This window comes from Oncorhynchus masou, chromosome 6, assembly GCF_036934945.1.
Source record: "Oncorhynchus masou masou isolate Uvic2021 chromosome 6, UVic_Omas_1.1, whole genome shotgun sequence".
Taxonomy (NCBI): Eukaryota; Metazoa; Chordata; class Actinopteri; order Salmoniformes; family Salmonidae; genus Oncorhynchus; species Oncorhynchus masou.
Genome location: NC_088217.1, coordinates 59,421,756 through 59,446,122, shown reverse-complemented (window position 1 = coordinate 59,446,122; position 24,367 = coordinate 59,421,756). Strand labels below are relative to the sequence as shown.

The following is a 24,367-nucleotide window of genomic DNA, read 5'->3' as shown; positions in this document are numbered from 1 at the left end:
GGGGGGTGCTACCTTTGCGGTTCCTGAAGTCCACGATCATCTCTGTTTTGCTGACATTGAGTGGGAGGTTATTTTCCTGACACCACATTCGAGGGCCCTCAACTCCTCCTGTAGGCCGTTTCATCGTTGTTGATAATCAAGCCTACCACTGTTGTGTCGTCTGCAAACTGATTGAGTTGGAGGAATGCATGGCCATGCAGTCGTGGGTGAACAGGGAGTAGAGGAGGGGGCTGACAACGCACCCTTGTGGGGCCCCAGTGCTGAGGATCAGCGGAGTGGAGATGTTTCCTACCTTCACCACCTGGGGGCGGCCCGTCAGGAAGTCCAGGGTCAAAACCCAGGGACTCAAGCTTAATGATGAGTTGAGGGTACAATGGTGTCGAATGCTGAGCTGTAGTCAATTATCAGCATTCTTACATAGGGCAGTGTGCAGTGTGATGGCGACTGCATCGTCTGTGGAGCTATTGGAGCGGTAAGCAAATTGAAGTGGATCTAGGATGACCGGTAAGGTGACGGTGATATGATCCTTGACTAGTCTCAAAGCACTTCATGATGACAGAGATGAGTGCTACAAGGCAACAGTCATTTAGTTCCGTTACCTTTGCATTCTTGGTTACAGTAACAATGGGGGCGATCTTGAAGCATTTTTGGGACAGCAGACTGGGATAGGCAGCGATTGAATGTCTGTAAACACAACAGCCAGCTGGTCTGTACATGTTCTGAGGACGCAGCTAGGGATGACATCTGGGTTGGCAGCCTTATGAGCGTTAACACATTTAACCTCGAAGCTAGGGGGCACTATTTTTATGTTTGGAAGAATAACGTTCCCAAAGTAAACGGCCTATTTCTCATGACCAGATGCTAGAATATGCATATAATTGACAGATTAGGATAGAAAACACTCAAGTTTACAAAACTGTAAAAATATTGTCTGTGGGTATAACAGAACTGATATTGCAGGCGAAAGCCTGAGGATAATCCAATCAGGAAGAGCCTCTTATTTTGAAACCTCTGTGTTCCAATGCGTGCCTGTCCTCCATTTAAAGGGATCTCAACCAGATTCCTTTTTCTGTGGCTTCCCTAAGGTGTCAGTCTTTATACATAGTTCCAGGCTTTTATTTTAAAAAATGAGCATGAAGGATCACATTGCGTAAGTGGAGAGGTGGGGCTCTCAGAGTGAGTTGGTGTGCAATTGAGTAAACCGGCCATCGCTCATCCCACTGTTATGTAGAAAGCTACACAAACGGTTGATATATTATCGAATATATATTTTAAAAACTACCTGAGGAATGATTACAAAAAACGTTTGATATGTTTCTGTGGACATTATGAAGACCATTTGGAATTTCCGTCTGCGTTGTCGTGACCGCTCTTTCCTGTGGATTTCTGAACATAACGCGACAAACAAACATCGGTATTTTGGGTATAAAAATAATCTTTATGGAACAAAAGGAACATTTGCTGTGTAACTGGGAGTCTCGTGAGTGAATACATCCGAAGATCAAAGGTAAACGGTTAATGTGATTGCTTTTCTGATTTTCGTAACCAAGCTTCCTGATGCTAAGTGTACATAATGCTAATGCTTGGATTGCTTTCGGTGTAAAGCATAATTTCATAATCTGAGACGATAGGGTGATTAACAAAAGACTAAGCTGTGTTTCAAAATATTGCACTTGTGATTTCATGATTTTGAATATTTTCTAGTAATATTATTTGACTGTTGCGCTATGCTATTCAGCGGTTGCAGACGAAAATTATCCCGCTACAGGGATTGGTAGCGTCAAGAAGTTAAATGTCTAACTCACGTCGGCCACAAAGAAGGAGAGCCCACAGTCCTTGGTACAAGCTGCGTCGGTTACAATGTTATCCTCAAAGCGGGCAAAGAACGTGTTAAGCTTATCCGGAAGCAAGAAGTCAGTGTCCAGCGACACGGCTGGTTTTCCTTTAGTAGTCAGTGATCGTGTGTAGAGCCTGCCACATACGTCCCGTGTCTGAGCCATTGAATTGCGACTCTAATGTCTCTATACTGACATTTTTGCCTGTTTGATTGCCTTGGAGGGAATTTCTACTCTGTATTCTTCCATATTCCCAAGTCACCTTACCATTTTTAAATGCAGTGTTTGAATTTGATTGAGATTGAATACTCTATTGTTCAGCTATTAGCCCCCCTCCCCAACTTGCAACAAATTGATGTATTTTTGTAGAGACTAAAACTTTATTTTCAAACAAAAATAATTGTTCAGAAAGCAAAAAGGCTTAAGTAAAAAATAATGTTGCAATCAAATCAATTGTAAAAGAGCACAAAACTTTATGCATTTTAATACCGCAAAAATTGAGAAAAAAAATGTATTTGAAAACAAAACTCCAATTTAATTTCGCTATTAACCACCCTCCATTTTGGCAATTTTTTGAGTGTCAGTTTGGCTACAAACAATACTGTTCGGCCTTTCTTTCCGACACAAAGGAAGTCATAGCATACACTTACAAAGGACTGCGTGATGATGGCATCTCAGGTAAGCAGCACTGGACATTCTTCCATCCAACTTCTACATAGCTAGTAGTTGGCTCCTAGATTTGGCATGGGTCCCCAGATCATCAAAAAGTGCTACAGCTGCACCAGAGAGCATCACCGCCTGGTATGGCAACTGCTCGTCATCTGGCCGTAAGGCGCTTTAGGAGATAGTGGTTAGCTCCTACGATTCAGTGTCGGTTCATAACATTCTACTATATTACACATACATACCGTAGAATGATAAATCATGCAATTATTATTCTCAAGCTAACCAAAAACATTTAGCTACGAACGCCTGTGCTCGCCATTTTCAGTTGAATTCATCTAAACTTTCACAGCAACTCATAAACAGGCCATGTCCTATTTGTTTCAAAGTTGATATTTTCTAACAGAAGGATGAGAGAATACAATATGTCTGCCAGAGAATGCTATTCTGATGTGTCAGATGAAGAGTTAGACCAGAAAGTCAGGGCCATTAAGGCAAGGAAGTCCCATCCGGGCTTTAGAATGGTCAAAGGAAGTCTCCAAGCAATGGGCCATCGTGTACAATGGCGAAGTGTTAGGGAGTCTTTGCTGCATATATATGGTGCAGGTATCATTGCCAGAATGATCCAGCTTTGTTGCATTGCTCGGCAAAAATACTCTGTACCTGCTCCCACTATTTTATTTTGTATGCATATTGCATATTTCCCATCACACAATGAACAACCACAATACCAGTCTGCTGTTAAACTTTCTGTGCTGTATTGACATATGCTGAAAATGACATCTGCTGCTTTAGATTGAACAGTCATTTTAGGTGCGGTCATCCCACACTATGTAGGATATTGTTTTAGCCTCAGAGCCACTGTTGATAATGGCAAACACTTGTATTTTTTGAAGGAGAGTGAAAGGATAGATAGCAGGCCCAGCTGATCATTTGCTTCCCCCGTAAGGTTTTGTCAGCCATCTTTGCTGAAGAACGTCATGGGAACCACTCAATCTGATTGGTAATATAACAATCTTGGGACCAAAATGCATAATGAGTACTCCAATCCAACTCCACCCCTTGTGGTGGTCTGGAGCAATGAAGCTGGGTATTTATTTTTATTTTATTTTACCTTTATTTAACTAGGCAAGTCAGTTAAGAACAAATTCTTATTTTCAATGATGGCCTGTTCAGGGGCAGAATGACAGATTTTTACCTTGTCAGCTCAGGGATTTGATCTTGCAACCTTTCGGTTACAAGCCCAACACTCTAACCACTCGGCTACCTGCCACCCCACCTCTAAGTCCTGTGGTGTAAGCTCGCAACTTTTAAAGGAGGAACCACTGTACAATTTTCTGGGCTAACAATGTAAGAAACACATACAAAAACGAAATACTGCAAAGTTTCCTAAGAACTAGATGCGAGGCAGCCCTCTGTCGGCGCCATCTACACATTCTTCACATCCCGGTTAGTGAGTATTTCTCCTTTGCCAAGATAATCCAATCACCTGACAGGTGAGGCATATCAAGAAGCTGATTAAACAGCATGATCATTAGAGGTGCACCTTGTGCTGGGGGCCCTAAAAAGGCCACTCTTAAATGTGCAGTTGTCACAACACAATGCCACATTTCTCAAGTTGAAGGAGCGTGCAATTGGCATGCTGACTGTATAAATATCCACCAGAGCTGTTGCGAGAACATTGTGTTCATAAGCAGCCACAAGTCATTTTAGAGAATTTGGCAGTTCGTCCAACCGGTCTCAGAACCGGAGACCCAGTGTAACCACTCCAGCCCAGGACATCCACACCTGGCTTCTTCACCTGCTGGATCATCTGAGACCAGCCACTGGTGCAGCTGATGAAACTGAGGAGTATTTGTCTGTAATGAAGCCCTTCTGTGGGGAAAGAAAATAATTCTGTCTGGCTGGGCCTGGCTCCCCATGGCTGTGCCCCTGCCCAGTCATGTGAAATCCATGGATTAGGGCCTAATGAATTTTTATTGACTGATTTCCTTATATGAAAATTGTTGAAGTAGTTGCATGTTGCATTTATATTTTAGTTTCCTATAGTAATTGCTATTATCCAATTCATATTATGGTTTCTGTCAGGACTAACGTAGCCTACAGTTTCCGATTTGGATTTAGAATGGCATTATACTGCTGCTACTTCGGTGAAAGTCTTAACATCTGCATCCAAAAATAAACTGCGTACAACTGACTGTTGCGTCGATCATAACTAGACATTCTAATCAGACCGGTTTGAGCATACGCAGTAGGGACCACTGTAAAATCATCACACCTGTGTACTCGTACATGTCAAAGGGTTAACATCTCCCACTACTATAGATGGGTTAGCTGACAACATCACGGAAACGATATGCACGTGTCACTGGGGCAGAAGTACATGAGTTTCGATTCTGGATAGCCCGATAGTTGCCAACAATGACAAGAAACTGCCAACAATGACAAGAAACTGCCATGTGAGGAATCGTAAATGACTCATTTAAGCTAGTTTCATCTTGTTCTTGATACCATGTCTTGTTTTGTGTTTTGGCAGATTTCATGTCAATGCTAATATGGCTCAAATTCGCTAGCTAGTTAACCAACAATGTATTTGAGAGACAACAAGTGCTCATTGTATAAAATGTATGTTTTTAATATACATTGTTGACATGTAAACTCTGTTTTGCCCCATAGTTGCGCACGCATCTGTTTTGTTGGTAAAGTGGCACAGTGGTCTAAGACACTGCATCTCAGTGCAAGAGGCGTCACTGCAGTACCTGGTACGAATCCAGACTGCATCACATCCGGCCGTGATTGGGAGTCCCATAGGGCGGCGCACAATTGGCCCAGCGTCGTCCGGGTTTGGCCGCCATTGTAAATAAGAATTTGTTCTTAACTGACTTGCCTAATTAAATAAAAATATTTTTTGACAGATTAAGCAAGCATACACATTTTCTTCAGGAAATAGTTTTAGTCATATGGAGTTGCAATGTCCCACAAATTCAATACCCAAATCAAAATGAAATATCTACAAAACAAATTTTGCAGCTACATAATACAAAAAGGTACAGAAAAAAATCTAACTTAAATTTGAGATTTACAAATGATTTTTGAGCCACATGATTCTATTCATCATGATTGAACCAAATTCCAACTACTACAATGAATCGGCAATTTTGTCAAAAATAGTTTCATATGAATCATCGATTATGTCTTTTTTATTAGAAATGCTGGGGAGAAATGTGAAGCGGGGAGCCATTAAACAGTAAAATCAAATTTGTTAGGAGTTAGGAGTTAAAGCAGAGTAACAGCAGGGGTTCTGACTTCTTGTAACCCACCTAAATTATTTTAATGGGATTATTCCGCACTAGACAAACACAACCATGTCTCTAAATACAACCAAGATTTTACCAGCTAACCACCCAAGAGAACCTGGTTGCGACACACCATTGGAAAAACACAGTGAATGCACTAGTGATCAAAAGCCCCTCACCTGGGTTTGCGGCCCCTCTGTCTGGGAGGAGAGGGGGCGCTCTTGCATTCTGAAGGATGGGGCAGGGCCTGCACCTTGGGTTTTCTCCCTCTCTTCCCCTCTTTTGGTGCCTTCACCTTCCTGGGCTCCTTGAAATTGCGCAGCAGCTCCTTCCCTTCTTTCTGCTCCCTCTTTTTATTTGGTTTCATGTCTCTCTCCAAGCCCTTGTGCTGCCAGGCACTGCCAGGCTCGCCCCACTTGTCTTTTTTCTTTTGTTTCTTCTTCTTCGCCCACCGCCCGCCCCCTCCATCATCCTCCTCGCTGTTGAGGGGTGACGAGGGGGCGCAGGGGCTGACCGAGCTAGTGCTCGCCTCGCCCATCCTGGGGTGCTTGGAATTGGCCATGCAGTGATTGGTCTGACCACCACCAAGGTCCCTGATCTGGTCCTTAGAGCCCAGGGTACCCCTGGGAAATGGAGTTTGTGCATTTTGGGCAGTTGCATTAGAGGCTGCTGTAGCTGGAGTGTACTTTTGTAAGTGGGTGGTGGACATCTGGAAAAGAACAATAATGGTGCAATGAAGATACAGAAAGATAAAGGGCTCGGAATAAAATGCAGGTCATGCCTCTATCTTGCAGTCATAATGAGAGTGAATGGTCATCACAGGGCGTACATCTGCAAATGTAAACAATGTTTGCCAGTGTTCAGAATCACATTACACAATGGCAACAAAAATCAACAAAACTTCCACATATTCAGAGTCCCTAATATAGTGACAAATCTTTCCGTGTTAAATTAGAGGGTAAACCCAAAGTCTGCAAATCCCCCGATATTTAACGGCATGCTCAGAATTCCATTAAGGGTCTCTATGTTCCTCGATCCCTTCCTCAAAATGCACATCTGGGCTGTCATAATGCAGTTCAATTCTATGGATAAACAAACTCCACAAGAAAACTTCCCCATGACGCATTATGACTACTCCTTGAAATGCAAGCAGTCAGAGGGCATGTGCTGGTTTACCCATACAGCAAAGTTGCGCACAATACTAATAAGCCAACGCAGACTCATAGGACCCCAGAACCTTTGGACAAGTGTACTCTCTCTACACCTGATGAGAGCAGTGCAATAGGTATAGACCTCTCCCAACAGTGACCACAAAATTATAGATTTAGGTGAGGATGCATCATTTGAACGGAAAGTCTCCATCGGACATATTTTGTCATCAAGTGAGTGCAGTTTGGTTAAAAAAAAGACGCAGTTAGGTGGAGGATGAAAGTTTGTGAAACCAATTTTATTAGCATGGCATTGCAAACTGGGTATGAATGAAGATTAGAGTGAAGAAATATGAAATAAAAGGCCCCCGTACAGCTGTTTTGAAATCCATAAATCATTTCTGGGTAACGATAAATAAAAATAAATAGAGCCAAATGGTAAAAACAAAGTACCCCAAAAAAATTTGCCCGCCCCTCCAATTTCTCAAGCAAGCATTTTGCCAGGACTATCTGGGAGTGGCCTAAGATGCAGAGCGGGGGAGGGGACCAGCCCAATAGTTACAATGGAATAGTAATTCCCGATCCACACTGTGGAGCATGTTGCATCAAATCAGTGCAAAATGAGAGCTCTCTAAGCTGAAAACAAGTTGGCAGAGACATTTGAAAGTGTCTTATTGGTCTACTACATTATTCTTTCATGTGATCACTTGAGGAACAAGACTCCAACAATGCAAAATAAACTGGAAAAAGGCCATGTAGCTGTTCCAATAGACTTGCTAGCTGTTCCCATAGACTTCCAGTCATTGCGCTAACGGCAGTAAGCAATTGCACTTCAAACTGCATGCAGACGTAAAAATGGTATCCATAAGTAAAGTAGAAAGAGGGCTGGGGGTTCTACTAAGCTAACATATGGTTAAGAGTCATACAAAGGATCATTTAGCTTTTTGATTTAGAATTTTAAGACCCCTTTTAGGTAAAAAAAAAAATATATATATATATATTTTGATGAAACATTGAATTTGTCCTTACTGCTATTAGCCCATAGAAATGCATTGAATAAACTGATTCATTCATGGAAAAAGAGTTTAAAAAAAGAAAAGATGTATCATAAGGAAGTCTCAGTCCTATATCTGAGCAATATGAAAGTTCAGGACATTTTCTATACTTTTTACCCATATTAAATCAATGCATCTAGGATTACAGGGACTCTCCGCAGCTACATTCAATGTGCAGGACAACATTGATTAAGTTGGAGCTCTTCTCTGTCTGCATTAACAAGGACAACACACAGGTCTTTCCATCATTGTATGATTTTTTTTGTTTGCAAATTAACTCTAGCTTACGGACAATGTCAAATGTGATAAAGCGAAGCACCTGAGTGAGTCGTGGTGGTGAATTACGCAGTTACTTTCCAAAACGGATGACACAAACAACTGGAATCGTTATTCTTTTCATGCCCTGCCTCCAATCCACTTATCGATATGTGAACAAGAGAGCCTCATCGAAATTGCAATAAGCGGTTCTGGGAAAATTGCATTTATATATCAGAAGACACTGCAAGATTTCTGGACTGGGCTGCGCTCAGTTTCTTGCCTTGGCAAATCGCGCTGTTAGGACACTGATGCCCTTTGCAACCACGTACCTATGTGAGAGTGGATTCTCAGCCCTCACTAGCATGAAAACTAAATACAGGCACAGACTGTGGGAAATGATTTAAATCCAAGACTCTCTCCAATACAACATTGCAGAGTTATGTGCATCCTTTCAAGCACACCCTTCTTTGTGGTGAGTTATTCACAATTTTCAATGAACAAATAAAGTTTTATATTTAAGATGGCTCAATAAAGAGTAAGATTTGTGATTATTATTTGCGCCCTGGTCTTATTTGTGCCCTGTTGTGACAAACTCACACAATTCTTATGTTTAAGAAATTTATTGTATAGTGTGTGTGGCAGGTTTACAATAGCAAAAAAAACTTTGAGTGTGCGCTGACCCTGGTGCTAGAGGTGGTACGCAGCTGGAGGTTAAATGTTTGAAGGGGTATGGGACTATAAAAAGTTTGGGAACCACTGGACTATAGACTTGATATTGAGGGAATGCTGGCTAAACTCAATTGGCAACTATACTGTAATGAGTTGTGTCGGCTAATCATTTGAATGTCTGGATTATCAAATTGACCGGCATGAATTAATGTGTAGTAGTAGAACTTGTGCTCACAGATACTTATAGTCCGTGACAAGGACCAGGTTTGTTGAAAACTGTCAAGGTATGTATTGTGGTAAAGGTTTGGGGTACCCGATGTCTCCAGTTTTGGGGGGGGGGGCCAAGATTAATATTTTAATTCTGATGGGTGGAACATTATTTGAGCCATGACATTTTTACACAAGTATAAACAAGAGTGAAATCGAGCCATTAGTGAAGGTCATACACAGAAAAGCTCGGCATTCATCACCAGGATGTCTTAGTCTGACCCAATCTGTTCCTCTATGCTTTTGTGTTCATATTGTGCTACAAAATGATAAGCACGTCATGTAACCATAATCAAGAGTAATGCTAAGTTGTTACTGTGTAGCTGTAAGTGTACAAATACAAAATTAGTCCCTGAAAGCATTATTTTTTTATATATTTTTTTTTAAACACCTACTGTTCGAGAAAATCATTGATTTAATATAGCAACACTAATTGTATTCATGAGAATTAGCAGTATATCACATCCCAGTAGAGAAGTTTGTGTAAAAGCAGACATGGCACACTTCATGTGATAAGGGCTATATTGGTGCAGTCCCATTTTGAGCAACAAGTTATTTATAAACCAAGGTTGAGGACATGTGGAGGGGCATATGTGACAACTCATGCACAGGAGGATAATAATGTCAATGAATCAGACTCCCAGTGCCAGGAATCAGGGCCGTCGCCCTGGAAACAGGCTCTGTATCAAGCAGCAACGTAAACACGCCGTCTCTATGGTAACCCTTTTGTTGCCAGCTGACAGGACCATTTGACATTTCATCCATTTTGCACTGAGACAGATGCTACCTATAGCCTGTCCCCCTGCTTTGGTTAACAGCTGCTTTCCCCAGTCTTCAGGCTGAACAATCAAAAGGGAGAAAGTCAACCACAAAATATGATAGTCAGTCTCTCAGAAATAGAGCTCTTAATGAGTTTTGTGACATTGAAAACAAGTTCAGCATTCATCTTGCCAATAGAAAGAATTCTTTTTTTCTTTTTTTACATGAATAGAACATAAAAACAGACCATGATGTAAATGACACCTCTCCAAATGAACCAACCTAACACTCATACAACGTTCACCAGCTTGCAAACAATGGACAGGACAAGGCTACAAACAAGACAAACTGGTAGCGCAAAGATAGAATAGACAGAAAAGCCATGGACATGTCTTACTCCAAAATCACAGGAACATTCCTTCTCACAGGAACATTCCTTCTCACCTTGCTCCATACCGCCTCCTTTCATGCCTTCTGTCTGTCACGATCCCTGTCAAATCCTAGTGTAGTAGTCCACAGTGTAACCCTCATCCAGGTTCCCATCTCCAGAACCACAGAGCTGCTGGCACATTGTCCTGAGGCTTCATGGCTCTACATTTCCCATGCACGTTCATTTGCGACTGCACGCACAGCGCCCAGTGACGTGCTGCAGTGTACACGCTTGCCAGCCAACCACAAACAAGCTGCCTGCAATCAAATTCCCTATGAATCAATACAGTCTTCCGAGCTGCTGAACACCACAGATGCAGTCAAGTCAATGCTTCCCTGTGCCTTCTCCCTAAAAACACTGACACCTATCCAGCAGAAATGGTAAGGCTGCTGCCACAGGACGCTTGAGGACTGTGCATCATTCAAATATAACCTCTCAGGAGAAGCATGGGGCTGCAGGGTGGTTTAGGTAGGGAAATCCAGAGAGGAGTGCCAGAAGGAATGCAAGCTCATGGGAGAGCAACATCTTTCTTCCCATGCGAAAGGGGAGGGCATAAAGTTGTGGGCATGGGTTGAGGCAGTTTCTGAGCAAGAAATAAATGAGAAACAAAAGAGACTAAGTGAGATGGACAAGTGAAACAGTTGAAACTGCAGTTGTTCCATGTACACAAAGCTTGAGTGTTGCCTGTATGGTTCATACACAGGCTAACAATACCAATGCATCTGATACACTTCAGAGGGAGGTAATTTGTCCATTTAGGGGACCGTTTTTGGCCCCCTGAGGTAAAGGTTATGTGTCTTAAAAAAGAGATACAACTAGACATGATTATTGCACTTAAACTTGGCTGTAGTCGCTTACTGAAAGTTTTTGGATATGTTTCCCTTCAGGTAGTGAAGCACCAATGGCATTTTTGGCCGATAACGATATTTTTCTTGCAAAAAATAAAAACGATACCGACATTTAAAGCATTTTAGTACAGTTAAATAGTTACACACACACACTCACGGATCTAAGGAACTGCATCTCAGTACAAGAGGCGTAACTACAGTCCATGGTTCAAATCCAGGTTGTATCACGTCAGTCCCATAGGGCGGCGCACAACTGGCCCAGTGTCATGCGTGTCGGCGGTTAACGTGAATAAGAATTTGTTCTTAATTGACTTGCTAAATTAAGGTTACACACACACCAACAAAATAACTTTTTGGTTTGTATCTACGCATGTCCCCATTACCAGTAAAACAGTCAAAACCTATTTCTTTCACTTATTGTAATGTTTCGTTGTTCAGTCGTTTCATTCTCAACTAGGAATTCTATGGAGACGTGTCAAATAAGCTTGTTGACCAATCAGGACCTGAATATGAATGCACGTCACAATTTTACATGTTCAATAATTTACATAGTTATTACACATTGATTAGACTGTCACTCGTATTTCATATGTCACAATGATTTTAGCAATACATATGCTATGATGCTGGTAAAGTTGTCTCATGCACCAACAGTGCTAGCTCATGGATGCAAACAATGTTCTTCCCCAAAATCTTTGCAAAACGACCATTAGCTAGCTAACTATACAGCTAGGTGTCATCTAAAATAACCCTACATTTTAAGAGAGTTCTTCTTTGATTCATGGTGGAGCAAGCAACAAGGATTTGCCACATTAGCAGACTTTGCAGTTAGCCTTCAAAATAAAAAGTATGTCATTGACAGTGAAGCAAATGAATAGAAATAATCTAATAGATCATGCTAAACGAGGTTGGAACGTTATGTTTACGGACATATTCAATCAAGCCTTATCCCAGTCTGCTGTTCCCACATGCTTCAAGAGGGCCACCATTGTTCCTGTTCCCAAGAAAGCTAAGGTAACTGAGCTAAATGACTAACGCCCCATAGCACTCACTTCCATCATCATGAGGTGCTTTGAGAGACTAGTCAAGGGCCATATACCCTCCACCCTACCTGACACCCTAGACCCACTCCAATTTGCTTACCGCCCCAATAGGTCCACAGACGACGCAATCACACTGCCCTAACCCATCTGGACAAGAGGAAAACCTATGTAAGAATGCTGTTCATCGACTACAGATCAGCATTTAACACCATAGTACCCTCAAACCTCGTCATTAAGCTCCAGACCCTGGGTCTCGGCCCCGCCCTGTGCAACTGGGTCCAAGACTTTGACGGGCCGCCCCCAGGTGTTGAAGGGACCTTCTCCCTTACCTCACCTCGCTCATCAACTCATCCCTGACCGCTGGCTACGTCCCTTCCGTCTTCAAGAGAGCGAGAGTTGCACCCCTTCTGAAAAAACCTACACTCGATCCCTCCGATGTCAACAACTACAGACCAGTATCCCTTCTTTCTTTTCTCTCCAAAACTCTTGAACGTGCCGTCCTTGGCCAGCTCTCCCGCTATCTCTCTCAGAATGACCTTCTTGATCCAAATCAGTCAGGTTTCAAGACTAGTCATTCAACTGAGACTGCTCTTCTCTGTATCACGGAGGCGCTCCGCACTGCTAAAGCTAACTCTCTCTCCTCTGCTCTCATCCTTCTAGACCTATCGGCTGCCTTCGATACTGTGAACCATCAGATCCTCCTCTCCACCCTCTCCGAGTTGGGCATCTCCGGCGCGGCCCACGCTTGGATTGCGTCCTACCTGACAGGTCGCTCCTACCAGGTGGCGTGGCGAGAATCTGTCTCCTCGCCACGCGCTCTCACCACTGGTGTCCCCCAGGGCTCTGTTCTAGGCCCTCTCCTATTCTCGCTATACACCAAGTCACTTGGCTCTGTCATAACCTCACATGGTCTCTCCTATCATTGCTATGCAGACGACACACAATTAATCTTCTCCTTTCCCCCTTCTGATGACCAGGTGGCGAATCGCATCTCTGCATGTCTGGCAGACATATCAGTGTGGATGACGGATCACCACCTCAAGCTGAACCTCGGCAAGACGGAGCTGCTCTTCCTCCCGGGGAAGGACTGCCCGTTCCATGATCTCGCCATCACGGTTGACAACTCCATTGTGTCCTCCTCCCAGAGCGCTAAGAACCTTGGCGTGATCCTGGACAACACCCTGTCGTTCTCAACCAACATCATGGCGGTGGCCCGTTCCTGTAGGTTCATGCTCTACAACATCCGCAGAGTACGACCCTGCCTCACACAGGAAGCGGCGCAGGTCCTAATCCAGGCACTTGTCATCTCCCGTCTGGATTACTGCAACTCGCTGTTGGCTGGGCTCCCTGCCTGTGCCATTAAACCCCTACAACTCATCCAGAACGCCGCAGCCCGTCTGGTGTTCAACCTTCCCAAGTTCTCTCACGTCACCCCGCTCCTCCGCTCTCTCCACTGGCTTCCAGTTGAAGCTCGCATCCGCTACAAGACCATGGTGCTTGCCTACGGAGCTGTGAGGGGAACGGCACCGCAGTACCTCCAGGCTCTGATCAGGCCCTACACCCAAGCAAGGGCACTGCGTTCATCCACCTCTGGCCTGCTCGCCTCCCTACCATTGAGGAAGTACAGTTCCCGCTCAGCCCAGTCAAAACTGTTCGCTGCTCTGGCCCCCCAATGGTGGAACAAACTCCCTCACGACGCCAGGACAGCGGAGTCAATCACCACCTTCCGGAGACACCTGAAACCCCACCTCTTCAAGGAATACCTAGGATAGGATAAGTAATCCTTCTCACCACCCCCCCCTTAATGATTTAGATGCACTATTGTAAAGTGGCTGTTCCACTGGATGTCAGAAGGTGAATTCACCAATTTGTAAGTCGCTCTGGATAAGAGCGTCTGCTAAATTACTTAAATGTAAATGTAATGTAATGAAACAACATCTCCACCCCGCTGATCCTCAACACTGGTGCCCCACAAGGGTGCATTCTCAGCTCTCTCCTGTACTCACTGTTCACCCATGACTGCGTGGCCATGCACACCTCCAACTCAATCATCAAGTTTGCAGATGAGACTACAGTGGTAGGCTTGATTACCAACAACAACGAGACGGCCTACAGGGAGGTGGTGAGGGCCCTCGGAGTGTGGTGTCAGGAAAATAACCTAACACTCAATGTCAACAAAACATAAGAGATGCTCGTGGACTTCACGAAACAGCAGAGAGAGCAGCCCCCTATCCACGGGACAGTAGTGGAGAGGGTGGAAAGTTCCTCTGCATAAACATCAGAGACAAACTGAAATGGTCCACCCACACAGACAGCGTGGTGAAGGAGCAGCAGTGCCTCTTCAACCTCCGGAGGCTGAAGAAATTCGGCTTGTAACCAAAAACAAACTTTTACAGGTGCACAATGGAGAGCATCCTGTCGGGTTGTATCACCGCCTGGTACGGCAACTGCTCCGCCCACAAACATAAGGCTCTCCAGAAGGTAGTGAGGTCTGCACAACGCATCACAGGGGGAAAACTACCTGCCCTCCAGGACACCTACACCACCCAATGACACAGGAAGGACAAAAAGATTAAAAGACAACAACCACCCGAGCCACTGACTGTTCACCCCGCTATCATTCAGAAGGCGAGGTCAGTACAGGTGCATCAAAGTTGGGACCGAGAGACTGAAAAACAGCGTCTATCTCAAGGCCATCAGACTGTTAAACAGCAATCACTAACACCGAGGCTGCTGCCAACATACTGACTCACTCTAGCCACTTTAATAATAGAAAAATTGATGTAATAAATGTATCACTAGTCACATTAAAACAATGCCATTTTATATAATGTTTACATACCCTACATTACTCATCTCATATGTACAGTGGTGAGAACAGGTATTTGAATCTAACGATTTTCCTACTTACAAAGCATGTAGAGGTCTGTAATTTTCATCATAGGTACACTTCAACTGTGAGAGACGGAATCTAAAACAAAAATCCAGAAAATCACATTGTATGACTTTTAAGTAATGAATTTGCATTTTATTGCATGACATAAGTATGATACATCAGAAAAGCAGAACTTAATATTTGGTACAGAAACCTTTGTTTGCAATTACAGATCATACGTTTCCTGTAGTTCTTGGTCAGGTTTGCACACACTGCAGCAGGGATTTTGGCCCACTCCTGCATACAGAACTTCTCCAGATCCTTCAGTTTTCGGGGCTGTCGCTGGGCAATACGGACTTTCAGCTCCCTCCAAAGATGTTCTATTGGGTTCAGGTCTGGAGACTGGCTAGGCCACTCCAGGACCTTGAGATGCTTCTTACGGAGCCACTCAGTTGTCCTGGCTGTGTGTTTCGGGTCGTTGTCATGCTGGAAGACCCAACCACGACCAATCTTCAATGCTCTTACTGAGGGAAGGAGGTTGTTGGCCAAGATCTCGCGATACATGGCCCCATCCATCCTCCCCTCAATACGGTGCAGTCATCCTCTCCCCTTTGCAGAAAAGCATCCCCAAAGAATTATGTTTCCACCTCCATGCTTCACGGTTGGGATGGTGTTCTTGGGGTTGTACTCATCCTTCTTCTTCCTCCAAACACAGCGAGTGGAGTTTAGACTAAAAAGCTCTATTTTTGTCTCATCAGACCACATGACCTTCTCCCATTCCTAGTCTGGATCATCCAGATGGTCATTGGCAAACTTCAGACGGCCCTGGACATGCATTGGCTTGAGCAGGGGGACCTTACGTGCTCTGCAGGATTTTAATCCATGACGGTGTAGTCAGCTCTCTTAAGGTCATTGACCAGGTCCTGCCACGTAGTTCTGGGCTGATCCCTCACCTTCCTCATGATCATTGATGCCCCACGAGGTGAGATCTTGCATGGAGCCCCAGACCGAAGGTGATTGACCGTCATCTTGAACTTCTTCCATTTTCTAATAATTGTGCCAACAGTTGTTGCCTTCGCACCAAGCTGCTTGCCTACTGTCCTGTAACCCATCCCAGCCTTGTGCAGGTCTACAATTTTATCCCTGATGTCCTTACACAGTTCTCTGGTCTTGGCCATTGTGGATAGGTTGGAGTCTGTTTGATTGAGTCTGTGGACAGGTGTTTTTTATACAGGTAACGAGATCAAACAGGTGCAGTTAATACAGGTAATGAGTGGAGAACAGGAGGGCTTCTTAAAGAAAAACTAACAGGTCTGGGAGAGCCGGAATTCTTACTGGTTGGTTGGTGATCAAATACTTATGTCATGCAATAAAATGCAAATTAATTACTTAAAAATCATGCAGTGATTTTCTGGATTTTTGTTTTCATTTCCATCTCTCACAGTTGAAGTGTACCTTTGACAAAAATTACAGGCCTCTACATGCTTTGTAAGTAGGAAAACCTGCAAAATCTGCAGTGTATCAAATACTTGTTCTCCCCACTGTATATACTGTACTCTATACCATCTACTACATCTTGCCCATGCCGTTCGGCCATCACTCATTCATATATTTTTATGTACATATTCTTATTCATTCCTTTTCACTTGTGTGTATAAGGTAGTTGTGAAATTGTTAGGTTAGATTACTTGTTAGATATTACTGCATGGGCGGAACTAGAAGCACAAGCATTTCACTACACTCACATTGTTAGCAGATGTTAATGCATGTGACAAATAAAATTAGATTTAAAAAAAATCAATCAACAAAAGACATTGTTAATTTGACAAAAATCTGTTTAAATCATACTGGATGTATTATACTTTAGAATTGCATTGGGTGCATACTTATTTCACTGTACAGCCTTACCTATGGCTTGTGGATCAATGACATGGGGCATCAGTCTACTCAGTGACACCCAGAGAACATTAGCATCGTAGCTCGTATTGCAGGACTCAAACAACTGAATTAAACACTATCCCATAGGAAAAAAAATACTCTGTGGATGTTTTGGAGTCTGATAAGTCTGAGGACGTTGGGAAAAAAAATACTGGTATTGAGTAGACCGTTGCCCCATTTCATTGATCCCCAATCCTTAGGTAAAGCTGTACAGTGCAATATGAATGTCAATACGCTGACTGGGGAGGTGATTTCACAGTCAGTCCCGCGATAAGAGCTACAACGCTAATATTAGCGTAAACTCTTCACTGTTCTGTGGGTGTCACCGAGTAGACTGATGCCCCATTTCATTGCTTCACATTCCAACATTATCTAGTCTAAATATGGCATGATTCCACCAATTGTAACCTTCTGCATCACTTTCAAAGTGGTACTTTTATTTTGAAGGAAAACTGCAAATTCCACTATTGTGCCTAATACTTATTGTGGTTAGCTACACAACACATAACCCGGTCAGGTTGAGCCTCACAAGCCAGATGAAGCTTGCTGGCTGCTTATAAACATTAGCTTTGGGCAACAGGATTAAGTAGCTGGCTAGCTATTTATTTTCATGAACTGAAGTTCAATTTCAATAGGCGAACAACAAGTGACTAACTAACTAATACTTACTCACAAGGATTCCTAAATCATTACTAATAGTGAAGATGACTGCAGTTTCTACTGGTCGTATTGGTGATATCTTGGTACCAAGCTAAAGCTAGCTAGCTACCCCAGAAGATGCGGTTGAACAAAATGCTTTATTACCAACGCGGAATTGTAAACGCATTGTTCGTGGCTGGTGTTTACAGATTTTTTTGTACAGCTTTGACAGTGCTACTGATAGTAGGTGGAGCTTGGCTTGCACGTGCAAATTCAGAACACACAACATTCTATAATAAAACCATGTTATTTGATGTGTCAAAATAAAAGCTTATTTAACGTGTCAAATAGTGTTATTTGACGTGTATCTTTGACACGCAAAGACCCAAAAGGCATTCCATAGTATGTCGTGAAGCTATTACTGTGCAACATCTGAATAGTGCACTTGGTTACGTTAGTGTGTGCTGGTGCACGACCAGTCGCAAAAGCCAACATCACCCACGACAGAGAACAGTTGATTGTCAAGGACAATGAATTCCGTTATCTTGCCATTAATGGATTTTGCCTTTTGAGTTGTCCCGCTGAAATGTTCTTACGCTTTCAAATGACTGCTCAATCCACACAGCAGACATTGTGGGCTAGGTTAGGAATGCTGTGTTGATCATATAGCGCAAAATTTTACGTGGCGTCATATTAGGTATGCACTTCAGCTATGACATCGGTTTTTCACATCTGTGTTAAACTAGACATTGGGCCGATACCGATGTTGCCGTTTTTAGCTAATATCGTCTGATTCCGATATATCATGCACCCTTAGCTTTTGGTATTTATAATGTTGTCATACACATTTTCTGTATGAATGAGGCCCTAAAACACACCTTGGAGGGTTTGGGGTATCTAAGGATGAGTCCCAATTCTCCACACTTCACTAAAAGTGTGTACTTGCAGACTTCTGCCCAATCCCAAATTGAGCTCTAAGCAAGGGTTACCCAAACTGATCCTCGGGACCACAAGGGGTGCACATTTTTGTTTTTGTCCTAACACTACATGGCTGAGTCAAGTTTTCAAAGCGCAACAATTAGTTGATTATTTGAATCAGCTGTGCAGTGCTAGGGCAAAAACCAAAACATGCACCCCTTGGGGTCCCAAGGACAGAGTTTAGGAAACCCTGCACTTGCACATGTGGAGATCTGAGAGGATTTGACAGGTATAAGCAATATGGAGAAACTTCCACCTAGCCTGAGTGGGCTGGGTGGCACTATTACCATTACCACTATTGCTTACACCTGTCAAATCCTCTCAGATCTCCACAAGCGCATATGGCGTATGGTTTACAAGCCCATTTGGGATTGGGTCTTTCTGGCAAGGATTTCACAATAGTGGAAATACACTCCAGCCAATAGCCAATATATTCAGCTAATATTACAAAAAGTATACTACACATACAGCACGTACTAAAATTGACACCCTTGAAAGAGATTAGCAAAAATGTATAATTAAAATACTGAGCTATACTGCATGCTCAAATGTTGGGAAATTATATTGTATGCTACACTGAACAAAAATATTTAAAAAAGGAAACATGCAACAAATTCAAAGACTTTACACACACAGTCACAGATACCTTAAGAAAATAAAAATGACATCCAGAAAACCAGTCAGTATCTGGAAACCACAATCTGCCTCATACAGTGCGACATCGCATTTAATATTTCCTTGATCAGGCTGTTGATTGGGGCCTGTGGAATGTTGTCCCACTCTTCAATGGCTGTGCGAAGTTTCTGGATATTGGCGGGAACTGGAACACGCTGTTGTACACGGCGATCTAGATCATCCCAAACATGCTCAATGGGTAACATGTCTGGTGAGTATGCAGGCCATGCAATTGTGTACAGATCCTTGTGCCGTGCATTATCATGCTGAAACATGATGTGGAAGTGTATGAATGCCACAACAATGGGCCTCAGGATCTCATCACGGTATTGCTGTGCACTCAAATTGCCAATGATAAAATGCATTTATGTTTGTTGTCCATACCATAACCCCACGGTTCAGTCTTCACAACAGCAAACCACTCGCCCACACACACTGTCTGCAATCTTCCCAGTACTGTTGAAACCGGGATTAATCTGTGAAGAGCACACTTCTCCAGTGTTTCTGACAGTTTGTGCATAAGGTCTTTGGTTGTGCAAACACAAGTTTCAGCTGTCCAGGTGGCTGGTATCAGATGATCCCACAGGGGAAGAAGCCGGATATGGAGGTCCTGGGCTGGCGTGGTTACACGTGGTCTGCAGTGGCGAGGCCAGTTGACATAAAACAACATTTCCTGAAAATTGAATGTTAATTTCTCCACCAACAGCTCTGGTGGACATTCCTGATGTTGGCACGCCAATTGCACACCTCTTCAAAAGTTGACATTTGTGACAAAACTGCACATTTTAGAGAGGCCTTCATTGTCCCCAACACAAGGTGCACCCATGTAATGATCATCCAGTTTAAATCTGCTTCATGATAATCCAGCCACCTAACAGGTGTGGCATATTTTGGCAAAGGAAAAATGCTCATTAAGCAATGTAAACAATTTGTGCACAAAAATAGAGAATTAAACTTGTGTATGTTTTTAATCTACACCAAAACCACCACTGGTGTGTGTGTGGCCAAAGAGCTCTAAAGCCTTCTCTAACCTGATTGCACTCCATTGCTTGTTTTTTTGTCATTTGAGTCTAAACAAACATTGAATAACTTTCCTTTAAGCATAAATTAAAGCTATTCAAAGTTGGTTTAGAAAGGCTCGAATGACCAAAAAAAAGGAGCGCAATCAGGTTTGTAACTGAATGCAACATTTTTGGGTAAGAGTAAGAGTTAAGAAACTGTGTGTATATCATTAATTACAATGACCATTGAACAGTAAATCCTGCAAACAATTGCTTTTAAACAAATGATTTTAGTCATTACAGAATGAGCCTTCAAAATGAAGCCTATCAGTGGTTTAGAATGAAATACTGCCATTAACAAGAATCTCACGAACCAGCACTCCAAGAGGACTCCAAGACTAACGAACAGAGTCATGTGTATGGCCTGCGTTCAAAATCAACTCAACAAAAGATGAGCAGAGAGACTGTGCTCTTATTGTATGGGTAACGTGTGATGAGTCAGAATCGTAGGTCTGACTCATCATTCAATTTCATTTGCGATGGAACTTAGGATCATAAATAACAAGCCACTTTGGCAACTCAAGGCTGAGTAACAGTGTTACTCTTGATTTACATATCTACTTTTATATTTCAAGGTTGCTGAAGACATTTGTCAACAATGTATTATGTTCTAATATGTATGTATGTATGCAATCGTTCAAAAGTTTGGGGTCACTTAAATTCCCTTGTTTTTTGTCCATTAAAATAAATTGGTCAGAAATATAGTGTAGACATTGTTAATGTTGTAAATGACTATTGTAGCTGGAAACGGCTGATTTATGGAATATCTACATAGGCGTAGAGGCTCATTATCAGCAAACATCACTCCTGTGTTCCAATGGCACATTCTGTTAGCTAATCAAAGTTGATCATTATAAAAGACTAATTGATCATTAGAAAACCCTTTTGCAAATGTTAGCACAGCTGAAAACTGTTTGATTAAAGAAGCAATGAAACTGACCTGGAAGGCCAGCATCCCGGAGTCACCTCTTCACTGTTGACGTTGAGACTGGTGTTTTGCAGGTACTATTTAATGAAACTGCCAGTTGATAACTTGTGAGGCGTCTGTTTCTCAAACTAGACACTAATGTACTTGTTCTCTTGCTCAGTTGCGCACTGGGGCCTGCCACTCCTCTTTCTATTTTGGTTAGGGCCAGTTTGCACTGTTCTGTGAAGGGAGTAGTACACAGCGTTGTATGAGAACTTCAGTTTCTTGGCAATTTCTCACAGCCTCTAATCGAACCCACAAATGCTGATGCTGCAGATACTCAACTAGTCGAAAGAATGCCAGTTTTATTGCTTCTTTAAATCAGCACTAATCAACCGTTTTCATCTGTGCTAACATAATTGCAAAAGGGTTTTCTAATGACCAATTAGCCTTTTAAAATGGTTAACTTGGATTAGCTAACACATGATGGTTGTTGATAATGGGCCTCTGTACGCCTATGTAGATATTCGTTTTTTTTTTTTTAAAGCTGTTTCCAGCTACAAGTCATTACAACATTAACAATGGCTTCACTGTATTTCTGATCAATTTGATGTAATTTTAAATGTACAAAAAAAGTTTCTTTCAAAAGCAAGGACATTTCTAAGTGACCCCAAACTTTTAAACAGTAGTGCATGTACACGTAGACAAGCATGCAAGTCAAAAAGATACAAACCTGTTTGTTCTTCTTTTGTATTTTCATATTTCTCTTCACCTTCACTGCATCTATGACACAGAAATAAATATATCTTTATTGAAGTAAGAATATTTTTTTTTAAATACACTAACCTCAGCGGGACCTAGTCAAATTATTTGCAAGGGCGGAAAGAGTTCATAGTTAAAAAATAAAAAACAGGAGAAAATTGGTTAGTCACCTTTCTCCTTTGATAGAATTGTTACAATAAACCAAGGCTCTTTTAGGACACATTCCATCTAGGCCTACATGATTAGGCACCATTAGCAATTCCAATGTAGCTATGGCACTTATGATTGTCAGGTGACAACTAGTCTCAGCTATATGTGAAATAAATAAAAATGTGCCACTAAAAGTTAGACATTTGCAAGTTACCTTGAAAGTGATGAGCCAAACTAGCCTACTCCTTCCTGTGTCTACTGGATACAGACTAAACTCACCCCGGAATGCACCATTGTTTAGCCAACAAAATCAGACACAAAGGTGTTCTTTCATAGCAAACGTCATTTGGGACACATTGTTTGTTTACAAACGAACCTCAAGTGGTTTTGGATTTGTATAATGTGTGGCATGTAATTGTTTATGCTTATTTTGTAGTGTATCATTTGTGCTTTTATTTTTGCGGACCCCAGGAAGAATAGCTGTGACTTATGCAACAGCTAATATGGATCCAAATAAACTGCAAGTGGCTAGGGGAGCTGCTTACTTTACCTGTGCGACCAGGGGCTTTGTTTTCTGTTAGACCTGGTGTAGTTGTGCGGCATATTGGCTCCACCAAAATTCCACAGGAATAATCGACCTACCTGCGGGAACGTGTCTTAGTTTCATGGCAAAGACTTGAGCCGGCTATCATGAAGTAGCTAGTAGACTGTAGAACTTAACTGCTACAAGTTGCCTGGCAAATTGAAGTTCTTAGCTAACTTATATGATTAAGAAAGCGTTATCAAGTCATCTACCAAAAACAACACTAATCGTTACGTCGGCGGCGCCGTGTCCTATTTATATTAGCAAGGTATCGAGCTAGCCAGCCTGCTAACTAATGTCACTGCAATGATGTTATATATTCCAGTCCTTACACGTGTGAACACCCCCTTAAAATCCTCGCAGAGACATCGCCGCTACCCCTCAATATGACTTCACCTACCTGGGCAACACTCACCGGTCAGAGCATCAGTTGCCGAACACTGGGCTTTCTCTCTGCATTTATTTCCAAGGACACAAAAACGCCATGACAGTTTAGAAAAATGCATTAAAAAAATTAGACGGTGTGAGATGGGGAGGGGGCCTCCGTGCAATTTCTTAATCCTCATAAAGCACACGAGCAGATGAGTTCATTCATGAGGGATGCACAAGTTTGAGACTCACCAACCACCGCACCACAACACAGGACCCTGCAATACAACACAGATTAAAAACAGTTAAAATACCTACTTACCTAAAATGGCTACTGCAGCAGCCAAAATACAAACAGCTATTATTTGGTGAAGTTTAGCGCTGGCCGCCTGCTACAACAGCCAAAATAATTGGGCCCGTAACATTCTATTTTTCATTGGCTGCACCATAGTGCAGCTGGGTCGATGGATATTTCCATTGGTCCTCCAGCTGTCAAACAAGGAGTGCCGTTCTATGTTTGTCTGAGAGCTACATTTGCAAACACCATTGGGCACATTCAGTTACCGTTGATGTGAACCTTCTTGTGATTGGTTGTATTCTACTACTTTGCTTACCATAAAACCGCACGAAAACCTCATTTTTTGGTCATGAGAGTCCCTCGGTTTTACTCTTTGGCCGTGTAGTTTAACACGCATTTGTTTTATTCCTGGTCTCAATTATGTAAAGATCTAGTGGTTTTATATTTCTTCTTCCTTGTGTAACAGTATAGCTTCCAGCCCTCTCCTCTTTTCCCCTACCTGTGCTCGAACCAGGGACACTTTGCACACATAGACATCGTTACACATCGCGCCACAAAAGTCGCAAGGAACAACTACTTCAAGGTCTCAGAGCGAGTGACGTCACATATTGAAACGCTATCAGCGCGCACCCTGCTAATTAGCTAGCCATTTCACATCGGTTACACTTGCATCTTCCAATCATGATGGCTTTTATATGGAAGCCCATTCCTGCCACACAATAAATAAATTAAAATCAGTACTATCTAAAAATGTTGAGATATGTTGGTCACAATTTCAAGATAGTATCTTGACATTTTTTAGATAGTGTCTCAAATTGTACACATACTATCTTGACTATTGTATCTCTACATTTTTTAGAT

General features: G+C 42.5%; 1 protein-coding gene across 1 annotated transcript in view; it reads right to left on the bottom strand.

Moving 5' to 3' along the window:
• LOC135541643 (chromodomain-helicase-DNA-binding protein 6-like) overlaps window positions 1–23,518 on the bottom strand; it is a 29,814-nt gene extending 6,296 nt beyond the window's left edge. Inside the window, exons 1-3 of the mRNA XM_064967957.1 lie at window positions 23,255–23,518; window positions 22,078–22,127; window positions 5,974–6,503 (exon numbers count right to left, since the gene is read on the bottom strand). Coding sequence (XP_064824029.1) covers window positions 5,974–6,503; window positions 22,078–22,127; window positions 23,255–23,405 — 731 coding nt within the window. The 5' untranslated portion in view covers window positions 23,406–23,518. The remainder of the gene's footprint in view (window positions 1–5,973; window positions 6,504–22,077; window positions 22,128–23,254) is intronic.
• Between the last annotated feature and the right edge of the window lie 849 nt (window positions 23,519–24,367).